The sequence below is a fragment of the Canis lupus genome, chromosome 17 (genome assembly GCF_048164855.1).
Source record: "Canis lupus baileyi chromosome 17, mCanLup2.hap1, whole genome shotgun sequence".
NCBI classification, from domain to species: domain Eukaryota; kingdom Metazoa; phylum Chordata; class Mammalia; order Carnivora; family Canidae; genus Canis; species Canis lupus.
In genome coordinates, this window is record NC_132854.1 from 59,431,402 (window position 1) to 59,455,600 (window position 24,199).

The window sequence follows — 24,199 nt, forward strand, 5'->3', positions numbered from 1 at the left end:
TGGAAGCTTGACCTAACACAGTTTCTAATAGATAAAACTACATTACGTACAGTGTCTAGTCTTGATTATACCTAAATCCACAGCAGAGGCACCTCCTTATCAGATCTGACCCCAGTTCACCCTTTAGTCACACTCCCTTCTCTAGCAGCAGTCCTACCGCATTCTCTCAGTCCTCCCCCAAGCCTGCAATGCCCCTTCCTTGCGCCCTCCCTTTTCCTGCATTTTACCGGGCCAACTTTCTTTCACCTTTCAGGATCAGCTTACTCCAATTCATCCACTAGGAATCAACCAGAACATCTCCTTGGACTGCTCAGCTTCAAGTTAGAATTTTCTCGGAATGTACTTATCAATGAATTGCGTTGCAATTATCAGTTTACTTTTCTATGGCTCCCACTGAACCGTAAACTTCTTGAGGTACAGGCTGAATTTTAGCCTCCTCTGTATCCCCAAGACCTAACACTATGAGACGTCCAAGTGACAATTAGTGAATGAATGCTCGCTGCCACTTAGGAACCTTCTATATGCTACATAAGCACACTCACGTGTCCTCGCCTAAAGTACTTTCCTCCAGTAAAGTAGGGATAATTCTATATCTAGTTTATAAAGTTCTTATAAGGATTAAATGAAATCTCATGAAGCTCTTAGTGTAGTGTCCGCTGTTTCATGCCTTAGTTACCCTGATGTATCCTGGGGAATGTAATGTGATCAACATTTTCAGGCTAAAAGGCAACCATCCTCTTTTTCAGGCACCTATAAGTCATTGATCACATTCTGATCACCAGCAAACATTTATCGTATACCTATCACGTCCAAGCGTCCTGACTGGGTAGCACTGAGCTCCCAGAACACAGTAATACGGCCAAATAATAAAACAAAACCCAGCATCAATATCCAGCGGAGGAAACCGCGTTATTGGTTCTTCTACACAAACAATTATGGGCATTTCCCAAACTACATAAGTTTTGCTCTATAACAGAGGTAAAGCTTCAAGAACAATTACTGATGGAAAAAGCTCACAGTTAATTCCTCTCATCAAGTGAACCAGTAACGAGAGGCGGTCCCAAAATTTCTTGCTGCTATTCCTAAAGTTTCACTTTTGCTTAGAATTATTTCTCACAAAAAGAAATTTAACCAGGACCAGGACGGAGAGACAGATGACCTTCACTTGTGTTAATCGAATGGGAACTCCACAGTATTTCCTTAGCTTTTTTTTTTTTTTTTTTTTTTTTTTTTCTTGTTTCCAATTACCATTCGGTTTTATAGCTCTGGGGGAAAAAAAAAAAGTCGCTTGAGGTTTTTGTGTGTGTGTGTTTCTGGACAAAACTGAACGCTGAACGTTTTCCCACCACTAAGACAAGGGCTGGGGGGAAACATGCACGCTCCTTAGTCCCACCGGCCCTTTCTCAAGAATCCCAAAACTGCAAATCATGTCACCTCGCTTTGGAAAAGGACGCTGTGGACCTACAAGCACGTCCTCCCCGTCGAGCCCAGAGGTCAGAGTCCCAGGGAAGTTAGTGCCCTGCATACTATGTTGCTTTCAGTAGCTGCAGAGAGACCTCTAGCGCTGCCTCCCTAAGCCGAGTTTGCAAACAGTACCTGCTAGTGTCACCTTAGTGAGACAATGGCAACACGCGGAGTGGCGACCAACCAAGTGACCGCGCTGTTTACGGGGTTTTGCAACCGCCCGCAAGTGCCAGCAGCAGCCCCACGCGAGGCAGAGCCCTGCGAGGCCCCAGGGGGCGGCGCATCCCGTGTGTGCCGGTGGAAGGCGCCGAGGACGCGGCCATCCCGCGCGCCAGCCGGAGCCCGGGCAGGCGAGGGGAACAGGTCCCGGGAGCGGAGCCGGGGCCCGCGGCGCCCCCGGGGCCTCCGCACAATGGGCGGCACCATTGTGCACGTCCAAGGGCCCGCTCGAAGGCCGGCGGCGCCGCGCGGCAGGCGGCGGTCCCGGCGCATCCTACCCTCCCCCACCGCCGCCCGCCGGCAGGTCGGTTGCCCGGCCGCCCGGCTGGTCCCCACCCCCTCCGCCCGCCCCGGCCCGGCCCGCGGGAGCCCGGCGCGGGGAGCCGACCCCGCCTCGGCCGCACAGCCCTTCCTCGCCCGCTGCAGGCCGCGCCCGCGCGACGGGGCCGCCTCCCGCCCCCCCAGCCCCGCGGCCCCCGCCGCCCGCCGCCCGGCTCGCCCGCCGCCGGCCCCCGCCCCTCCCCGCCCCGCCGCCCGCCGCCCGCCGCGGGGCGGGCGGGCCCAGGCCGCCGAGGCGCGCACACACTCACTTCCACATCGCGGCCCTTGTTCTTGAAGCTCTTGATGCGGTGGTTCTCCAAGCCCGGGTTCTCGGCCATGGCTGCGCGCGGCTCCGGCGGCGGCTACTCCTGCGGCTGCGGCGGCGGCGGCGGCGGCGGCGAGGCTCGGGCGGGGGAGCCGGGGGAGGGCGGGAGGGGACGGGAGGGGGAGGGGGAGGGCGCCGGGGAGCGCGCTCCGCGACGCCTCCGAGCGCGAGGTGGCAGCAGCGCCTGGGGAGGCGCAGGCCGGCTGCCGGGCGCGGCGGGAATGGCGCTGCGGCGCCGGCCAGCGGGGGTCACGTGACCGGGGCGGCCGCCCGCGTGCTCTCGCGAGGACCCCCGCGGGCCGCCCGCCCTCGCGCCCCCTCGACGAGGCAGGCCGCGTGCTCCGACGCGACCGGATCCGTCGCTTTTATGCGGCGCGCGAGACGCAGAGCGGACGGCGGAACTACAATTCCCAGCATGCCACGCACCGCAGAGGGTGGTGGGACGGGAGGGAGCGGGAGAGGGGGAAGTGGGGAAAGGCGGGGCCGATCCTCCCGGCTTGACAGAACGCGAAGAATGCCGGGAAGTCTGCGCGCGCGGCTTTCAGCGCGGCGCGGAGCCCCGCCCCCAAGGCGGCCTGTGGGCGGGGAAGTGGGCGGGGCTTACCTCGGCGCCCAATGGGGAGGCCGGGGGCGGGGCTTCGCGGGAGGCGCGGCTCGCTCTCGGGGAGCCTGGAGAATTAGAACCCGGTGGACGGTTTGGGCTTCGTTGACTTGCTGCTCTGGGGTCTCCCGGAATAGCAGCCGCCCTCGCCCGCTGTTCCCCGGCTCTGCTTGGGTTTTATAAATAGCAGTTATTTCCATCTGACATGGAGATTTGCGGTGCACGTGTTCATTGATGCGCTACCTGGCTTAGCGCACCTGGAGTTCGGCTCGGCGACCGCAGTTCTGGGCGGGTTGCGAGCACACGGGCCCTGCGGCGTCCTGTCTCGGTCATCCTCCCAAGCCCGGTCCTGCAAGCTTCACACCCGCAGTCCCCGCGTTTCCGCGTCCCCGACCCTTCTCGTGCCCCCACCGCACACACGATGCTCTCAGCCTTAGGGCAGCACTCAGATTCCCACCTGCAGACCGGCTGTCCTAGCAGGATCGCCCCTTAGGGTCATCGGAGGACCGATTAGAGGAAACGTGGATCAATAACAGTAGCAGAAGGGAGCCTTCTGGAGCAGTTGGGGGTCCCCTGATTATATGTGAAATAGCCAGTTTCAGAGTCTATGACAGATATAAGCAGGTATGCAATATCATAGTACCGTTCAGGCGATACTGAGGTCATTCAAAAGTCGGTAGAAATAGAACCCTACCGAGATCAAAGAAGACAGCTTCCCCCCCAAGCAAAGGGGACTTAAAGATCCTGCAAGAGCAAGGGTCATGACTTCGGAGGCCTTACAATGCCGGTAGCATTTGCTTTGGGAGTGGTGGGATGTGGCCTGTTGATAAACACAGGCCCATGGAAAGGCTTCAGACCACTGTTGCCAAAGGTCCAATTTTTTTTTCTTTTTTAAAGATTTTATTTATTTATTCATGAGAGACACACAGAGAGAGAGAGAGAGAGAGGCAGAGACACAGGCAGAGGGAGAAGCAGGCTCCATGCAGGGGCCCCAGGACCACGCCCTGGGTCAAAGGCAGGCGCCAAACGCTGAGCCACCAAGGGATCCCCAAATTTTTCAAGGAAAACCAAAAAGCTGTGTTTTATTCTTTATTGTTAAATGTCAATTTGCATTTTTAAATGCACTTAAGTGAATCAGTCGCTTGATAACTCCAGGCCCTCACTTTTTATGATATCTGATCCTAATCCAACCACTCATTTGAAGGGAAACCACAACAACAGCAAACCCCTAACATTTAGAATGAATAGATTACTTCAACTTTAGTTCTTAAGGCAATAGAAGTGTGCGTTTGGCAGTTTCCCTGATTGTGAGAGAAACTGCCAGACTGCTGCTCTGTTTGTATTATGATTTAGCAAGGCATTCTCTTTAAAGGTTACTCTACTCCCTTCCATTGCTTCTCTTCACCCTACTTGCTGTCATCAAATGTGTAATAAGTCTTTCATCATTTCAGGGTTTGAAACCCATTTAGTGAGCACATACCATCGTCAGTTATTGCACTAGCACTAGGATCTATTTGTAAACAAGACAGCCTGGTTCCTGCCTCCTCACAGCTTCATGTCTGTCGGAGGAGACAGCCAATAAAACAAGTTACCACCCAAAAAGTGTGGTGGTTGTCAAGAAAGGATAAGGAAGCTCAAGACTCACAGCAAGGGAGATCTTTATGACCGGCTGATTCTGAAGACACCTAACACGGCAGGATAGGATCCCAAATGGAGATCTACATATCACACATGTAAATATTGAGAAGGTGTAGGGCACCTGGGTGGCCAAGTCACTTGAGTGTCCAACTCTTGATTTCAACTCGGGTCTGGACCTCAGGGTCATGAGTTTAGGCCCCATGTTGGGCTCCATACTAGGTGTGGAGTCTACTTTAAAAAAAAATTTAGGGGATCCCTGGGTGACTCAGCGGTTTGGTGCTTTCTTTACAACCTGGAAGTCTGGGTTTGAATTTAAATTCCCTGACTTCTTGGACTTCTGCTTCAGAATGCGATGGTACAAATAGGACTAGAAGCCAACCCCTTACCCAACTTTTGTTCCCCTTCTTTTGCATCTCCTGGCTCCTTCCCACACTGAGATAGAACATAGGCCACGGAGTCCTTAATCTCCGAGAAATTGCTATATCCAGTGACTCGAATTTGGTGCTTCCCATTATTGGCACACATCTCTCTTCTAGCACCCTCGTCTTCTCCCTTGCCCTAAAACTTTTCCCGACACATCTTCTTTTAAGTGGGTTTCTTTCCCCAAGTTATGTTGAGTGTTTCCCACATAGCAGGCGTTGTTGTCATCAGGCGCAGTAGGGGGACTGGGGAGCAGAGCAGAGACAGGAAGGAAGAGCCCTCTGCCAGGGAGGTCAGCCAAACCCTTCTTCTTCCTCACCTCCCACTTTCCCAGTGGACAGTCAGGTGGCAACACAGAATGCGGCCCAGACGCAGCAGAACCAAAGGGAGCTCAGGATCTGTCCTTCTGAGCCAGCTGCTTCTGCAGCTACGCCTGCTCTGCTAGCGGCGTGACCACTCTCGCAGGGACTCCACTCAAAGCGAAGAGGCATCTTCCCCTGCCTCTGTCTCAGCTCCCACGCCTCGCCACCCCGCCCGCACCGTCGCAGCACAAACACACCATCCAGTGCTTCTGGGATCTGGCTCCTCTTCCCCTGCCACCCACAAGTCTGCCTTAACGTCGCCTCCTAACTGGGTCCCCTGCCTTCCCCATGCTCTCCTCGACAGTCTGACTCACCCCTCGGATCGTCCTAATTCTCCCTGAGTTCAGCACACGCCTTCCTCTCTCCCGTTGCCTCTGAATACTTCCTAAACAACTTAGGTGGGCGGCTCAGCTCCGGGTGATGCAGCCGCAGTGCAGCGCTCTTTTCTTACGTCTGACTCCCCCAGAAATAGCTGATGCTTCAGCTAACATGCCCTACTCACCCTTTCCAAAATACGTCTTAACCTTCCCAGTTTTCATATCTTTGCTGTTTGGTTTACTTAAAAGGCCCTGGCCCTGTGTCCACCTGCCCCAGGTGGTCCCTCCTTAAATACTCAGGTGAAGAGCCCCCTTGTGCACGAAGGTTTCCCTGCAGGACACCGTGGAGCGGCCTTCGGGACCTCGCCAGTCAGACCCTAGGGCGGACCCTACCACAACAACCCCGGTAAGTCCCTCTTTCCCGTGAACTGTATTCTCTACAAACCCGAGTTCTGATCACAGGGTGTTTGTGAGAATCAAGTTCTCAGATGCACGTGGAAGTGCTTGGAAATGGCTAGATTAATATTAGTTGTTACCATCTTTCCAACCGGGAGGGGTATCTTCCTCTCTGCGACTCAGAAGAGTTCACAAAGTGTCTTGTATTGCTGCGATTCGCGTAGACCCTTGAAATAGCTTGTACATATTTGTGCTCCCCAGCCTAGAATAACTGAATCTCACACATGCTTTCTGAACGAATGAGTGAGTGAATGAATGAACTTCCCTCGCTCATAATCATGTTATGAGATGATTTCGCTACTGAGAGCGCCTAAAGCAAAGAGCAAATGCAGAAAATTGAAGAAAATTATGTTGAAATTCATCAACTCAGCCGCCTAGCTGCGCTCTCAAAAAACTCCGGTGGCAAAGAAATCTAAAATAATGATAAGAGTTTGTCTTTACTGAATACCTACCACATGCCAGGCATTTACATAAATCATCTCTAATCCCCCTGAGAACACCGCACGGTTGGAATTCTCATCTGCATCTCTTTCTGGGACAGGTGGAGCCTGAGGCTGTGATTCAAAAGTTAGTAGCAGCAGACACAGCGTTGTGGCAATAAGGTGAAAAGTCATAGAGGAAGGACTTGAGAACTCTCGGAAGTGACTAGGGTCACCTAGAGGGGGGCTAGCGTCTGGCCAGTGAGCACTTACACATAATGATGTGGATAATACAGATAAAGAGGCTTCGTTTCGTAGTGATGGGCCCGTGGACCTACAACGCACACATTACACTTCCAGTATAATTCTCAGGTAATCAGGGTGTAAGAAAATCAACTTAATGTTAAAATTATAGTGAGCATACTATAATTATAAAAAGCATGATTCAATAATTCTGAATATACTTAAGCATCTCTCCATATCTTAAGGTCAGGATCCTGGACCTTGATTATAAGTTCACGATATCCTGGATATAGAACCAAATGATATCCTAGAGAGGAGCACCACCTCAGAAGCTTAGCGACTTGCTGGTTCCTTAAATAAGCAGCTGTGTGTCCTTCAATGGGTTATTTCGCCTCTCTTAAGTCACGAGTTCCTTACCTATAAAAGAAGCAGTTTGGACTAGATGATCACAGTAGCTCGAGTGTTTGTAGGCCAGACACTGTGATGTCCTATGCATCCAATACATGTGGCTATTAAATTTTAATCTTAATTAAAATTAAATAAAACTAAAAATTGATTTCTTCATTTATACTAGTCTCGCTTAATATTTTTTTAAAGATTTTATTTATTCATGAGAGAGAGAAAGAGAGACAGAAACACAGGCAGAAGGAGAAGCAGGCTCCCTATGGGGAGCCCGATGTGGGACTCGATCCTGGGATCCTGGGGTCACGCCCTGAGCCGAAGGGAGGTGCTAAACTACTGAGCGACCGAGGGATCCCCGCTAGTCTCACTTCAAATGCTCAGTAGTGGGAAGCCCGGGGGGCTCAGTGGTTGAGCATCTGCCTTTGGCCCAGGCTGTGATCCTGGAGACCCGGGATCGAGTACCCCCGTCGAGCAGGAGGAGCCTGCTTCTCCCTCTGCCTGTGTCTCTGCCTCTCTCTGTGTGTCTTTCAGGAATAGATAAATAAAATCTTTTTTAAATAATGCTCAGTAGCTACCATATTGTGCCTGCCATATATTGGACCACAGAGATATAGGACATTATTACAGAAAATTCTATGGGACAGCACTGCCTTAGAAAGAACACAGATTTAGTGAGAGACAGATCTGTGTTCGATTCCCGTGTTTCATTAGAGTTGTGGGGTACCTGGCTGGCTCAGTTGGTAGAGTGAGTGGCTCTTGATCTTGGGGTCATGAGTTCGAGCCTCATGTTGGTCTTAGAGATTACTGAAAAGAAAAGAAAAAAAAAAAGTAACTATCTCTCACCAGACTTGTGACCACATTAAGTTTCTCAAACTTTTAGAGCTTCAGTTAGTTAAATTGTAGAGATACAAATACTTACACCAGGCTAATGCCTAGCACATTTTAATTACTTGATAAAGCTTATTATTAATGTTTAGGGATCAAATTCAAACTTTGGAGACTCAAATTAGAACACCAATATTTGCTTCATACCATGAGTACTCGATACATCTTGCTGGCTACTCAAAAATATAAATTGAATTAAAATTAAGAACATCGTAGGACACTTGCATTATTATATCGTTTCTTCATCTAAGACATCAAACTTCTATCAGAGAAAAACAACTTGAATTGCCCCAGAGAAGCCTTAGAGTCACATAACTGTTTAAATCTATAGAGCAACCCGGGAGATTGCTGATTTCCCAAACCGTCTCTGCAATTTAATTCATAAACATGTCCAGCAAATGTTTGTATTTGAACGAGAAGACTATTGGCTAACCAAGGCTGATTTGCAGAGCAACGAGGCAAAATTTGTGTCCCTGTCCCCACCACCCTTTAGCTTGGAGAGAAAACCCATGCAAGTTACACATCCCAGCATTTTTGAAAGTATTTCAACTTATCTGTCTCCCCAGCCCCACCCACTCTCCCCCCTTTGAGATCAATATGGAGCCTTATGTAAGAGCATCCAAAACTGAGAGAGAAAGCTGTGGATAATGTGCCCACAGAGCTTAATCCCTGCCACTCTCACAGAGGGACACACTGCAGTTAGGAATGCAGGCAGCCAGAGCCAAGATAATTCCAGACTCATAGAACAATTGTTCTACCAACCCCAACTACACAAAACAACCCAACAAAAATAACCAGGGGAAGCTATGAGTAACCTGCTACTCATCATGATAGGAATTGCGAACATCACACTTACTTTGAAATTTCCATTTTTCTAAGCTTGTCAAAAAAAAAAAAAACAAGATTATGCAATGAGATGATAAAAAAGATACAGGACAATGCTCTGCCCTCACTATTCAGAGCTGTATTGCAAAATATTCACTAGTTTTTAAAAAGCCTGTGTTTTGTCCCCTTTTTAGACCTTTAATCAAACTTCTCTTAGGTTTTCTTTCATACCAAAGAAGTATAGATAAAGGAAGATACCTCTCTTGGAAGACTACAGTCCAGTAACTGATGGGAGCATGGCTGGGGCCAGTGAAAATACATAGCAAAATGCTGTCAGAATGTGTTCTCTGACCCATATTACGAGCAGATATAGTTCTAGTCACTCACTGCGAAGAGAGAGATCTAAAACTAACCCAACACCTGCCATCTAAAATGGCCATAATTCTAAAATAAAAGTCTGCAAATTATTATTCGCTTACAGTAGACATGAGAGTAATAATGAACATTGAGCACTTAGGATTTTCTAAGTGGCCTGCATATATTATTGACAACAGCTCTCAAAGGTAGGTAGATAATGTCATTTCACATTTTACAGATAGGTGCACTGAGACACTGAGTGTTTTTTTTTTTTTTAAGATTTTATTTATTTATTCATAGAGACTCAGAGAGAGAGGCAGAGGCACAGGCAGAGGGAGAAGCAGGCTCCATGCAGGGAGCCTGACGCGGGACTCGATCCCAGGTCTCCGGGATCAGACCCCAGGCTGCAGGCAGCGCTAAACCGCTGCGCTACCAGGGCTGCCCGACACTGAGTGTTTAAATGAGTTACCCAAGGTCACCAGCTAATCAGTGTGAGAGCCAGGACCTAAGCTCAAGCAATCTGGATTCACCTTACGCTCTCGTCTCTGTGGACAGTCTGAATAATGTTGAACTTAAACCCAAACCTATGACCATTCACCAGGACCAATAACTTACCCCTGTGTTTGTTTACAAAAAGCAGTTAAAAGGAAGAGCCCCACACATTCGATTGGAGCTTGTTGTCATCCTCAAACCCACTTCTTGGTTTTTGAAATCCCCAGTGTCTCAGCTGGCAACAATTTTGAAAAGTCAGGAGATGAATTCTGGTGACATCCTTGTCTGCAAATCAAACTGCACCTGAAGTTGAGACAGTCCATGAATTTTTCTTTTTTTAGTTATATGAATGAATAAATCTCCCTCTTAAAGAACTGTTTGAGTTTCAACAGAAGGACCCATGACCCACGTACACTCTCTTCTCCAATCACCACCATCCCCACTCAGCCAAAGAGATTTTCTCAGGGGTCCTCAAGCCGGTCTATGCAGAGTGGATCTCAAAATAGCATGACCAGAAAAGAATTCTTCCCACTGGACTTGAAATTGGGAAGACGTCAATCAGCAAGTGCTGTCCCCAAGGTGGCTGGAACCTGCCACACAGAGTCCAGGGAACCCACTCAGCCAGGGGAAGGCAGAGCCAAGTGATGCAGAGAAACCGAACCCTGTGACATCACTTCAGTCCTGAGTCCTTTTCAGTACCTTAAGCCAATAAACCCCACTTTGTGGTTAAGTTCTATCGTTAGAGATTAAGAGTTCCAGACCACCCCTTTCATATTTCTCGATTCATCGGCTCCTTTCAGCCAACCTTGCCTTGGTTCAGGTTGACGTCCCTTCTTTACAGGATGCCCCTGTTTACCTATTATTGTCTTACGAAAGCCCTAAAACGTAGTAGCTAGAAACAACAACTTATTAGCTCTCCTGATTCTGTGCGTTGGCAGTGGGCGATTGCCCAGACTTATTAGTCAGCTTTACCACAGTAGCACAGGCTCCCCGAGTCAGCTTGTCACAACCAGTGTTCCTCACCCTGCCTTTAAACAGTCACCGCCACATCAGAGAGGGCTCTGCTGCTCCTCTCCACGTGCTCTCTCATCCTGGCACCACGGCTGCAGAAGTGGCTTCTATCTGAGACAAGCCATTCCTGTGGCAGAAGGAGAAAGAGCAGAACAGCAGGTGGAAACATGCACAGTGGCCCACCCTGTCACACCTCACCGATCAGAGCAAGATCCTGGCTCTTAGGGCTCCCGGGAGCTGGCTGCGTAAATGAGGTCGACACTTGAGGTCCTTTTGAGAGTTCAAGTAGGATAAGGAGAGTCACATACACGCAGAAAGGGGATTTCATACGTATGGGTGTACACACACACACGCAGAGCTTGTATACCACTTTTGAGACACACACACACACACACACATATACATATATATGAAGATAGATTTTAATGACTCTTGACTTCCACATGGAAGATGCAGGGTCAATCTCAGCCTGAGATCTGGGACCGGTCCTTTCCTAATCGGGGAAAGCTCAGGAAGGCCTACGCAAATGAGTCAGGCTCCTATTGAACCTGTTAGGACTGTACCCCTTAGTTCTAGGAACTGAGATCGAGCTTCCCCCCCCCTTTTTTTTTTTAAATATCCTTATTTATTTATTTATTTATTTATTTATTTATTTATGATAGTCACAGAGAGAGAGAGACAGAGAGAGGCAGAGACACAGGCAGAGGGAGAAGCAGGCTCCATGCACTGGGAGCCCGACGTGGGATTCGATCCCGGGTCTCCAGGATCGCGCCCTGGGCCAAAGGCAGGCGCCAAACCACTGTGCCACCCAGGGATCCCTCCCTTTTTTCTTAATTATAGTAAACACATCACATAAAATTCACCATCTTCACCATTTTTTTTAAGTCTACACTGCAGTCGCGTTTTATGTACCTTGTTGTCCAACAGATCTCCCGAACCTCTTCGTCTAGCGTGACAGAAGCTCCGTTGTGCCCATGGAATCACAGCTCCCCGTTGCCCCGGCCCCCGGATCCAGCCTTGGGCTCCATCGGCGGGATCACAGAAGCTCTGGCGGCCTTCCGGGCACCAACTGCCCACCTGCCGGGGCTGCCGCCAAGCAAAGCTGACTTCATACAGCCTTCACCCCAGAGCTGCCTCGCGAAGCCTACACTGGGTCTGCCCCCAGGTCCAGCCCTACCCACGGGCATCTAACCTCCACGTCCTTGCTGGCCGCCAATCAGGAGCCGAGATCATAGTACTAGCAATATAGAACAGGAATCGTATCCATCCTTTTGTCGCACGTGTCCTACGTGATCCCAGGCATCATTCTGGACGCGGACAGATATGATCTCTAGTCCTCCTGTAACTCCAAAGTACTGTTATTCCCAGGTGTGTCTCTGCTTTCGTTCCTGCTCGAGAGCTCGACCTTGGTTCGAATCCCTCAGAACAAGCCCCCAGCACCGAAAGCATCCGTGAGGAACTGTGGAATTCACTGAAGCCTTCCCGGCACGGAGCAGAGGTTTACACTGCACATCCAGGAACGGTTAAAATCCTCCCCCGAGGTGACTTTTCCCCAGCGTCCCCTTCTGTCCCGCTATCGCCAGCCCCCTCCTCCTGCCGTCTCCAAGGCCCGGCCTCAGTTGTGTGCTGGGTGCTGATGGAGACCCAGTAACAGAACCGGGGACCCAGGGTAGCTCCAACAATAAGGTTTCTCCTCCCCGGAGGGATCGGGTCCAGGCTTGGTTGGTTCAGAGGCGCGGTGAGATCGTCGAGCACCCACTGGGTGCCGTTGGCCTTCCCCCCAGCCACGCGCGCCCCGGAGGTTGGCGTCCCCAGAGCTGTCCCTCGTGGTCATTATATGGGGAATGTCTAACGCTTAGGAATGGTCTCGGCAGGTAACTTCACCCAAAGGTAAGAAGGGAGCCTTCCTTCTCACTCTCTGGCCGCCCAGCTCCCTGCACACACATGCGTGCTCGCCAGAAAGGAAAACATCTCCCAGAAATATTTCAGAAGGTTTGCCATTAAATCCATACCCGAGCCTTAATAATAAAAGTGGATCTCGGCATCCCAGCATCCTAATAAGAGAAGCCGAAGGGGCGCCTCTGCCCCGGCTTGGGCGGCAGCAAGGAGGACGCAGGGTGGGGGGCACCAGTGCAGCTGCAGTGGCTCTGCAGGGCGACACTTGTCACCCCACTTCACACACTTGGAAGCTGCAGAAAATTTAAGCGACTCACCCAAAGTCAAGTGGCAGTGGGTCCACAGAGCCCGGGCCCAGGCCTGTCTGCCCCCAATGTCCCCGCCACCAGTGGAGGTGGCCCGGAGCACCGCAGAAGACCGGGTGAGCGACAGGCCAAAGGACGGGCACGGAGCCCCCGGCCCAGGGGGACACCACCGTCTCAGGGTCCTGGGGAGGCGGGGCCACCTCCACCGAAGGAGGACAGCCCGGCCCTCAGCCCCGGCCCAGCTGACGAGCGAGGCAGTTTCAAGTGTCGCTGGACAGCAAGCGTCTACAGGGCCCGGCCCAGCCTGAGAAGGGAGGCAGACTCGCGTCCTTGCCTCCGCGTGTTCAGTGCTGTTCTGGAGGCTGCACGGAGAAGGAGGAGGCGGGAGGGCCGGCAGGGCTGGGGGACAGCTGGGGACGGTGGTGTCGCCGAGCCCGAGCTGAGGCCACCCTGCGTTTCAGGACGGAGCAGTCCCTCATGTCCCAGACAAGGACCCCGAGTCAAGCAGAGACCTAACCTGGACTAGGAGTGCGCCCCATACATGCGGTGGGGGTGACAGACGCTTGGGAAAGCTCCCCCTTCGAAACGGTTCACTGGGAGGGCGTCTGGGCACCCCGACTGCCGGCGTCGGGGCTCGGGTGGCGTGGGGAGCTCTTCACGTGGCTCCGTGCATTCCTCACCCCCACGGGCCGCAGTCGGCCCACCGGTTCGTCTAAAGCGAACACTAGTCCCGGAAGGCTTCTTGTCCTGTTTTTCTCACTTAAAGATCCAAAAGCAACTTTTCACACCCCGACCGCTCTCAGGTGCAGAGACTGAGGACGGGAGCGGCGAAGGAACGAACTGGCCCAAGGGCTCTCCTTTCCCAGCTGGCAGAGCCCGATTCAGACCCTCCCCGCCACCAGGCCAAGTGTCTTCTGGAACCTTCCCTCCCAGAGAACACATCTCACAGGAGGGGTCGTTATAGGGTGAGGACCCTGGACCCAAATAAGAAAGGGGGTGTCCAGTAGGAAACCAGCAGAAGTAGGGCGGGTGAGCCATCAGTGGGAAGGACGGAGAGGAGAATGGGGTTTCTGAACGGCTGTCACGCTGTGCTCCATTCTCACATATATTTCTGTCCCAAAGTAGTTCTGAAGGAATTCAGCCTCAGGGAGAGCAGTTTTGCCACTTTGGTGATGCACTCAGACTACGTTTTCTATCACTTGGGCATATTTACAAATGTGCCCCAAACTGGAAATGGTGGGACAACACTGAATCCGGACCCTTGCCGCTCAAAGGGTCGTCCATCCCTCGATTGCTGTTCAGAAATGCAGATTCCTGGGCCCGTCCCCCCAACCCTCTCCAACCCTCCCCTCCGCCAGGATCCCTGGTGCACTTGAACTTTGGAGAAGGTGCTACTTCGGGTACATACCTTTCCCCGGCGTTCCCTGGCCCATCTCAGCTACTGGTCACGAGCCTGTGAAAATCGAACACAAGTCGGTCATAGTGCGGGCTCCGGACGACAGATTCTACATCAAGGCAGCATTTGCTATCTTTTACCTGGATTTGTGTTTGATTTACCCTAATAACTCCTTCTGAATAGATTTTTCAGAAAGATGTCTGGTTGCGCACAAGGAGGGGAAAGATAATGGGGAAAAGGAAGTAACCGGGAAGCAAAGCGGGGGTGCCAGCCACCGTCTCCCCGTGGCCCAGACTGATGGTGCAAGACCCTCGATGTGTTACCGAGTTTCCCCACGGGCGCCTGCAAAGCCCGTCACCTGGGGTGCCCGCTGGGTGGTCTGGATGGTGAACCCCGGGCCCTCCCACCCAGAACTGCTCTGCTATTTTGCAAATGTTCAGATGGCTCTGCTGAAAGCGGCGGGACGACAGCTGGGGAATCAGCTCATCTTATATTAATAGAGCCGTGTGGAGCCGTCCAGGTCCCTCGGTACTTTATAACGCGGAACGTCCTTTCTTTCCCAGGCCGGGGAAGGGGAGGCTCAGCGGGCGGGCGGAGAGGGCCCTGTCCCCCCAGATGGGCCCTGTCCCCCCAGATGGGCCTCCCCGCATCTTTGCCCGTGAAAACGACGTGAGGGGAAGGAGGATGGGAGACAACACCTGCACTGAACCATCAGGCCTTCCCTACGCCGGCAAAGAGCCGCACAGCAAGAAGCTTCTCGCCCCAGCCCTGCCTCAGTTTGCTTCGCGAGCAGCTCTGTCGGTGGAAGCAAGGTGCAGATGTTGAAGCTGGGTGACAACCCTGAAAGATAAATCTGGGCTATTTTTAATACCGGGGCTGGCTGGTGGCTTAATATTAGCAGAGTCAAAGAAAACAGAATGTGGCAACAGCAGCCGTTACCCAGCACTCCTGCCTGCGCCAGCAGCGTTGTCAACACCGTGCAGGATTGCAGAGGGATAAAGTATAATCTGGGATTGCAAGGACTTCGTTTGGCAGGAGGATTTATTCAAGATAAATGGCTGGAGGCAGGGTTGTACCATATAAACAATAAAGATACGCACCTCAGCCCGCTGGGCACGATCATTGACCTACGCGGGGTGGGAAAGCTCAGATGCTTGGGTTAAGCAACGTTTTCTTTTCTTTTCTTTTCTTTCCTTTTCTTTTCTTTTCTTTTCTTTTCTTTTCTTTTCTTTTCTTTTCTTTTCTTTTCTTTTCTTTCTTTTCTTTTCTTTTCTTTTCTTTTCTTTTCTTTTCTTTTCTTTTCTTTTCTTTTCTTTTCTTTTCTTTTTTCTTTCCAGGAGAGAAGTAATGCTGTCTTTAACATTATTGAACATTTACTAAACCTGAATTGGGAATCCCTGTCCCCAGTTCTTTTGGGGTGAAATAGATGGAAGTCGCTAGAAGGGAGTTGTTAGGCAGATTTTCTACGCGTCGCCAAAATAAGTAAAAAAAAAAAAAAAAAAAAAAAAAAGTAAGCTATTCTAGGGCTGAGCACAGAAACTGGGTGAGCACAGAAACCTGGCCAGAGAGGAGGAAGGAGGATGGTGGGAATTTCTTAGATATAGTTTTCCTAATCTCTACCGTTCGCATGGGTCAAGATTCCTGCGAGGGTGAATTTTATTCATCAACCTGGCTGGGCCGTGGCGCCCAGATGTAGCCTCAAATGCTGTTCTGGATGTTTCTGTGCGGGTGTTTTTGAATGAGATGGGCATCTAAATCGGTGCCTTCGATAATGCGGGTGAGCCTCGTCCTATCAGTTGAAGGCCTGGATAGAGCGAAAGACTGACCTCCCTCAGGCAAGAGGGAATTTCCCACCCGACAGCCTTTGGACTTGAATGGCACCATAGGCTCTTCTTCTTCTTCTTTAAAAAAGATTTTATGTATTTATTCATGAGAGACAACAGAGGGAGAGAGCCAGAGACACAGGCAGAGGGAGGGAGAAGGAGGCTCCATGCAGGGAGCCTGACGCGGGACTCGATCCCAGGACCCTAGGGTCACGGCCTGAGCCGAAGGCAGACGCTCAACCACTGAGCTCCCCGCCCCCGCCCGGGGACCCCAGTATTGGCTCTTCTTAGGTTTCCAGACCACCAGCTCCCCCTGCAGATGTGGGGCCTGGACAAGCCGATTCCTTAAAACCTATGTGTGTGTAGGGGGTGTGTGTGGGGGTGGGTGTATACACACACACACACACATCCTACTACTTCTGTTTCTCTGGAGAACACTCAGTCTTGCAGACTCTTTGTGAGTTTTTAGAAGGAATATTTATCGAATGCCTTCTAGGTGTCAAACTATGGACCCTCTTCCCAGAAAATTTTACATGTGAACACAAGTTGTACATATGGTTTTCAGGGAATCACCAATCTGTCGAAGCACTTCATGGACCCCCCCCCAAATTAAAAACCCCTGAGCCTCAGGACACCCAGGTAGCTCCGTGGTGGAGCATCTGCCTCTGGCTCACAGGGTGACCCCAGAGTCCTGAGATCGAGTCCCACATCGGGCTCCCTGCATGGAGCCTGCTTCTCCCTCGGTCTGTGTCTCTGCCTCTCTCTCTCTCTCTGTGTGTCTCTCATGAATAAATAAATAAAATCTTTAAAAACAACAACCACCCCCCTGAGCCTCTGGCTAGTGAAAGCAATCTAACAGAACATGTCCCTCTCCCCGGCTTCCTGCCCTGGAAGAGCAATTAGCCCCTGGCAGGTGGGGTAAGGGCGCGGCTGCGGGGTTCTAGGAGCCTCATAAGCTGCCCCACCGACGTCCCCTGTCCCTCAGCTCTCGGGGGGCCGGGCACCTGGGCCGCCAGTGTCGGGTGTCTGCAGGGCAGGCATCCCCCGGTGCCCGAGGATGGGGAGGCACTCCACGGCCCGGGGTGCAGCCAACCCTGGCCGGTGGCCCTGAAACGTCGGCGTCACCTCCCTGGCACCCCGCCCCTCCGTGGGCTCTTGCTGGAGGAATGGGGGTCCGGGCGTTGGGGGTGCCCAGCCAGAGGCCGTTCGGAGGGCCATGCCTTCCCCACTTTCTTGCCTTGCCGGGGGTCCAGGGAAGGAGGTGACGATAGAGGAGGGAGCCCAAAGGAGCAGGACGCAGATCCCTTGGACTGTGATGGAAGCAAGAAACAAGCCTTTATTTCCTTAAAGCACTGAAATCTGGGGGTTGTCTGCCTATCTTGACTAGGACATATAGGATTATGATCGCTGGGAGAAAGGGACTAGTAGAAAGCACTAGAAAAATACCAACTTAAAAAAGCCAACATGATTTACATCATCACCCATTGACCTTAGCAGAGACTGAAAACAGGGTCTAAGGAAATATCCCTGGATGAAGACTAAGGACCCCAAAAGTCAGAGATGGCCTGAGGTGAGCAGGCTCCCGCTGAGGGCCTCCGTGCTGCTCTGGTCCAGGGGGCGTCATCCACACAGGCTCTATATGTGAGTTGTGCAGTGCACAGGCCACTCAGCTGGACAGGTAGCCCTGCTCCTAAGAGCGGCAAAGCAGTAAGAAGGAGGCCGGGGGGGAAGGGGCGGGGAGGTGAGGCGGGAAGCATTCTGTGCCTCTCTCATGGTTTCATCCTCCAGCCAAGCACTGGCCCTGGTCGTTGTTGTTGATGTACCCGAAAAGTCTACCCACACCTCACCTGATAACTGTGAGCTGAGCCCTTTTGTTCACAAGAAAAAGCTGATCTTCCCCGAAATAGTTCTTTAGGGCTCCTGTACGTTACTGGTTACCAAAGGAGACACTGTGCGAAGGGTGACTTATTTGTCGGCCCTATAGTTAGAAAATAGGGATTATTATTCCCATTTGTCCTAGAAGATCTTTCTTTAATGACTCCTGTGTACGTGATTATTGGCCCCCAGAACATTCTCTTCAAACTTTATATTATGAAACGTTTCAAACATACACAAAACATAGAAAATAGTGTCTGTTGCAGACCACCGCCCGCCTTTAATAATTATCAACATATGGAAATCCCATTCCACCCTTCTTCCTGCCTTCACCTCCCTGGGTGATACTAAGTCCCAGACTTCGTATCATTTCATCCATACGTTTTAGTATTATTATTTTAGTATCCTGTCTTTAAAAGATAGGGACTTTAAAAAATAAATAAATAAATAAATGATAGGGACTTTAAAGAAAAACAAACACATAACCATAATGGTATCATACTTTTAAGGTTTTAAAAATATTATCAAATAGTGTTCAAATTTCCCCAATTTTCTCACGATTTTTTATAGTTTTCTTTTTTTTTAGGTTAGTGTCCAAACAGGACCCACACTTTGCTGTTGGTTATTGTATCATCTATGTCTCTTTTAACTTAAAGGCTCCCCTGCCTTCTTTTATTTTTCCCTTATTATGTATTTTTGGAGAAACTGTGTCATTTGTCCCATAGACTTTCCCACATCCTGCACTTGGCTGATTGCATCCCTGTGGTATCATACAACATATTACCCTAAGCCCCATATTTCCTGAAAAGTATCAGTTGGATCTTGATGAATTCAGGTTCCAGGGGTGCCTGGCTGGCTCAGTTGGTACAGCAGGAGACGCTTGATCTCTGGGTTGTAAGTTCAAGCTCCATGTTGTACATAGAGATTGCTTAAAAATAATAATCTTAGGGGCGCCCGGGTGGCTCAGTGGGTGAGCGTCTGATTCAGTTCAGTTCATGATCCCAGGGTCCTAGGATCCAGCCCCGCATTGGGCTCCCTGCTCAGTGGGGAGTCTGCTTCTCCCTCTCCTGCTATCCCACCTTGTGTGCTCTCTCTCCAGCAAATAAATAAAATAAAATAAAATAAAATACTGATTAGTGGATTGAGACACTGACGGCTTGATCCATTCATTTAAAAATTACCCATGAGCTAAAACCTAAAAATAAAAAAGAAATAAAAATAAAATTTAAAAAGAAAAATAATTTAAAATAATTTAAAAATAAATAATACAAATTTTTTTGGCAAAAGTCTCCCATAAGCTTTTCCCCTGATAATTTTATCTTTTTTGTTTTGTTTTGTTTTGTTTAATAGGCTCCACACTCAACATGGGATTCAAACTCATGACCCTGAGTGAGATCCAGAGTCGCCCCACGCTCTACCAACCGAGGCAGCCAGGTGCCCTTCCTCCCCTGGTAGTTTTCAAGAGCCATCAATGATTATCACAAATCTATCAGTTCATTAAGAATTGCAAAAATTAGGCACCCTCGGTCTACTATTTCTCTTTCCTCAATTAGCTGGAATGCTGCTAAAAGAAGAACTTTTGCTCAACGACGACTTAGCTATCCTGAGATACAGTTCCTATAGAAAAGACAAGACAAATGCTCAATTCTTTCCCTTTTTAAACCAGTTTTCAGAGTAGTGAGATGGTTCCCTAGCAACCTGTAAAGGTGACCTACGCAGGGTATTTTTTTCCCCTTGGTATAATTTATAAACTCGTGGATTTTAACATGTTTGATGTGTTTTGATCCACTGCAGACACTCCAACTTTGAGAGTCTCCTTGCCCCGGCTCCTGACCTCGTCTTCTGGCCAGGCCCCGAGTCTTCCAAAGCTTCTTTGCTTTCTGGTGGGACAGGATGTTCAGTCCTTGCCCCAGCTCTGTGATCGGGGATCGCCCAGAGGAGCCCTGCTTCCCCTTCGGTGACAAGTTGAATTTAGAGACCAGAATCCGGGCGCGGGGGTTGCTGTGGTTTGTCAGCCTTCCCAGCGGCCCCCCTCTGACGCCCTGTCCTCACCCCATCGGAGCCGAGCGCCTCCTGGGGGACAGAGCCCCAGGGCCCCTCGCTCCCCTTCAGTCACCCCTGCCTGGCCCCGCTGGCCCGCAGCCCACTGCCCCCCTCCTCTCACCCTGGTTCGACGGCCCCGCTCACCCTGACATCCCTGGACAGCCTCCCGCGCTGACCGCACAGCTCCCCTGATCCCGAATACTCTCCGCGCCTGCCCCTGCCTCGCTTTTCCCAGCAGCGTCTTAAAGGCTCTACTAGGCCAGGACCCGCGCACCTATATACGGCCCGTCCGTGGGTGCAGGTGGAGACCCGCGCACCTGTACATGGCCCCTCTGTGGGTGCAGGTGGAGACCCGCGCACCTGTATTCAGCCCCATCCATGGGGTGCAGGTGGAGACCTGCGCGCCCGTACACGGCCCTCCCCAGCCACTCTACGGTAAATCACACAGCCTGGGAGGTCTTCCCGCGATTGCACTGGGCGGCGAGGGGGATGTGGGGGGAGGCAGCGCGGCCCCCTCCTCCTTGGCCCAGAGTGAGGCCCGCCGCCCAGCCTCTCCCTTCCCAGGGTAACTCTCCGGCGGTCGGGGGCCCAGCGTCCCGAGCCTGCCCCCAGGGCTCAGTTAGCGGAGCACCTCTCAGGCCTGGGAACCGCACTGGGAGGCCAAGGGGAGGCCGGCAGCTCCGGGGCCCCCGCTGAGGATGAAGGCTGCGGGCGGTGGGGGTGCAGCACCCCGGGCCTCTACAGCCCTGGAGCCTGCCCACACTGTCTCTCCCCCCGCCCTCCCATCCCTATACTACGGAAAGGAGTCATGATCTCCGGGAACAGCGCCCTGGCACAGGTGAAAACTGAGGCGGAGCCCTCCCTCCGCGGCCCTTGCCTGATGCCCACCTGGAGAGCTGGCTCCTCTCCCTGGGCCCAAGTGCCCTGGGCTCCCAGGCTCCCGAGGCGGGCCCCGGCCCCAGCTGAGTGAGGGCCCGTCTAAGATGCTAGGACGGCACCGTCGCCCCGAGCTCGTCAGCCACGACTGTTCATGACACGCTGCCGGGCAAGCACTTTTGTCCTAAGGTTTAGCCCACAAGTCTACCACAAGGCTACCAGACAGCGGATGCATTATCTGAAGTCCCAGCCTGGGAAGAGGCCCAGGCCTCCACCCCAACTCGGCCGACCGCGAAGCACAACACTCCCCAGCCACAAAAGCCTCTCACAGATGCACCTGAATGGACGTGGCCTCATCTCCTAGACATTTAGGTGGAGAACAGAGCGTCACGTGCCATTGGTGTAAAAGAAGCCAGCGCTCATACACACGGGACGTGTGTGCGTCTGCAACAGATGGGCGTCGAGGCAAAAGGACGCATGCTTCACTGCGTACCTTTCGGTTGTCTTGCCATTTTTAGAAGGCACATAAATCATACTCAAAAACATTTAAGAAAAACTAAAGAAAGCACTTAGAGAATCAATACCATCCAATTGACTGATGGGCCTTGGCTTTCCGAGAAGGGGGTGTGGATGGGAGCTGAGGAAGGGAGCGCTTAGAGGAAGACCTCGTCCCCTAGGGAAGGTGCTAGAATGAGGAGGATGGGAGAGGTGGGAGAGACAGCCAGGGACAATCGGGCTGAGAGATCGTGTGAGGTCCTTCAGGTCACAGCCCGTGACACCAGTAGGAGACGTGAGGAGGTGTCTGTTGGGGGGGGCCTTCTGTCCCAGGAGCCTCCCCTGCGGCCTGGAACGGCGGTGCCAACCCCACGCCCGGTTTCAGCAGTGGCTGTCGGTCTTTCCCTGCTGTCGGTCTTTCCCTGCTGGCGGTGGTGGAGGAGACGCAAAGGTGCAGAGAGGCTGGGAGGCCCTGGATCCGGGACCTGCGACACCCCAGCCCCACATTTGCACTATTGCGGGAGTGGGACACAGAGGGGAGCTCGGCTGGCTCTGCGGGAAGCGTGTGAGGCCCACGGGTGTCAGGGCCGCCCCAACTGGGCATGCTGTTCTAGTGGAATCGAATTCTGGGAAGCAGCCTCCCTCGAGTTGTTGCTTCCCTGGTTGTTCATCCTAGAATTGCTTCAACCTTGTAAAAACCGGGCTGGCCATTGGCTTCCAAAGAGCTTTGAACGGAGGGGGGGGAAGGATTTTCATTGGTTAAGGCCACCGATGCTTGTCGCTGGCCACGTCCTGCCTCCCCTGCATTTCCGTCCCCCATCAACAGCCCTTCTCAAGATGCCACCTGGTGAGAGAAGGACCCAAGTGAACATCCCAGAGGCAGAGTGAGCCCAGGCCAACTCCAGGCCAAGCCTGCTCCCCGTGACCCCCAGACCATGACGGAGCAGAGAGCCCTACACCCAACCGCCTAAGGCTCCCAGGCACCCCAAGGGTGGCAAATCTGCACAGAATCAGAGTTGTGGGGCGACTGGGGGGTTCAGATCGTATCCTGGGGTCCTGGGGTCTGGAAGCCTCCTCCTCCCTCCTGCTCTGCCTGCCTCTCCCCCTGCTTCTGCGCCCTCCCCCTCCCTCTCTCCCTCCTTCTCTCCCTCCTTCTCTCTCTCTGTCAATAAGTAAAATCTTTAAAACAAGAGTCTCTGTTACAACAGCTAAAGTGCATTGCCCCCCCCTCCTGTAACTCTCCACCACGTTGCCCAATTTTTAATCTTCTTCACAGCACTTGTCGTGTTTTGTTTTTATGCCCCGGCCCATGTCCTTCCGCTACAATGACACCTACACACCCGGTGCTCTGCCTCCTTCCCCTCTAGGTTTCCAGTCTCTCGCTTCCTTTTCTCTGCTCCCCTTCCTTTTGTTCTTATTGTTGTTGTTGTTAGTATCTTAATTGGATTTTAAGATTCTGACAACTTCATAACATTTTTTTGGTCATTTTTAGGTTTTTTTTTCATCCTAATGAGCTAAAATAGTTTAAATAACATAAATAGTGTACACTTATGGAAGCAACGCTACTCAAAATGTGATCTGCAGGCATGAAAATGTAAATCGGCTTTGTCACTAAATATATTGTTTAGTTCGGCTGACCTTCTCTCTTTCTTCTTCTTCTTCTTTTTCTTGCCAGCCAAAATGGTCTTATTTATGAAGCCACTGCAACAGTTCTGGAGGAGATAATGAGGGTGGTGGCACAAGGAATGGACACACAGTTGTTCTCTACGATGATATCTATGATGTTTTAAAGTTGAAGATGCTCGATCGAATTCATTCTTAACATGGAGCTGATTGAAAAAGTTATAGCATATCCATCCATCTAATAGAATATAATTCAGTTATAATGTAGATCAATTTTTTTTCAAAAAATTTTTAAAGATTTTATTTACTCATGATAGACATAGAGAGAGAGAGAGAGAGGCAGAGACACAGGCAGAGGGAGAAGCAGGCTCCATGCAGGGAGCCCGACGTGAGACTCGATCCTGGGACTCCAGGATCAGCCCTGGGCCAAAGGCAGACACTGAAACGCTCAGCCACCCAGGGATCTTTGTAGATCAATTTTGATATGGAAACTCATTCACATTCTTTAAGTGAAAAAAGGCAGATTACAAAATAGTTTGTATAGTGTTTAATTTGGAGGATACTAATTGCCCCATATCTAAATTTGTACATCTACACCAAATATATATATCCCAGAGTGCTTGATTCTGGGTGTTTAAATCACAGGTATTTCATTTATCTTTTTAACATTTTTTATTCACTCATTTGAGAGAGAGCAAGAGAGCATGAGCAGGGGGCAGGGTCAGAGCGAGAGGGTGAAGTGGACTGAGCAGGGAGCCCGATGTAGGACTCGATCCCAGACCCTGGGATCATGACCTGAGCTGAAGATGTTTAACCAACTAAACCACCCAGGTGCCTTAAAGGTGTTTTAAAACAATATCCTTCCCCCAAATCTATAACAACAGTAATAGAAAACAAACAGATATATGTCTACCTCATCAGCTCAGGGTATAATAGGGCCACAACATATTTAATACACAAATATTCATTTGGAAATATATATCCCAATATATGACAGGTTTATTTTTCTCCAAAGGTTCTCCTCTCTGATATTTCCTGGGACCCCCCCCCCAGGTTGAGTTACTAAATCCAAAGGGGTCAGTTCAGGACACCGTTAATAAAATCAGATGT

General features: G+C 51.2%; 1 protein-coding gene and 1 long non-coding RNA gene across 2 annotated transcripts in view; one reads left to right on the forward strand and one right to left on the reverse strand.

Annotated features, from left to right (window-relative positions):
- KPNA3 (karyopherin subunit alpha 3) overlaps positions 1-2,434 on the reverse strand; it is a 92,424-nt gene extending 89,990 nt beyond the window's left edge. Inside the window, exon 1 of the mRNA XM_072783208.1 lies at positions 2,274-2,434. Within this exon, the coding sequence (XP_072639309.1) occupies positions 2,274-2,342 (69 nt within the window). The 5' untranslated portion in view covers positions 2,343-2,434. The remainder of the gene's footprint in view (positions 1-2,273) is intronic.
- Positions 2,435-2,990: 556 nt separating this feature from the next.
- Positions 2,991-17,047, forward strand: LOC140608210 (uncharacterized). The gene is made up of 3 exons (XR_012010235.1): positions 2,991-3,554; positions 5,917-6,073; positions 11,685-17,047. It is a non-coding gene; the product is annotated as an uncharacterized lncRNA (long non-coding RNA).
- The last annotated feature ends 7,152 nt before the right edge of the window (positions 17,048-24,199 follow it).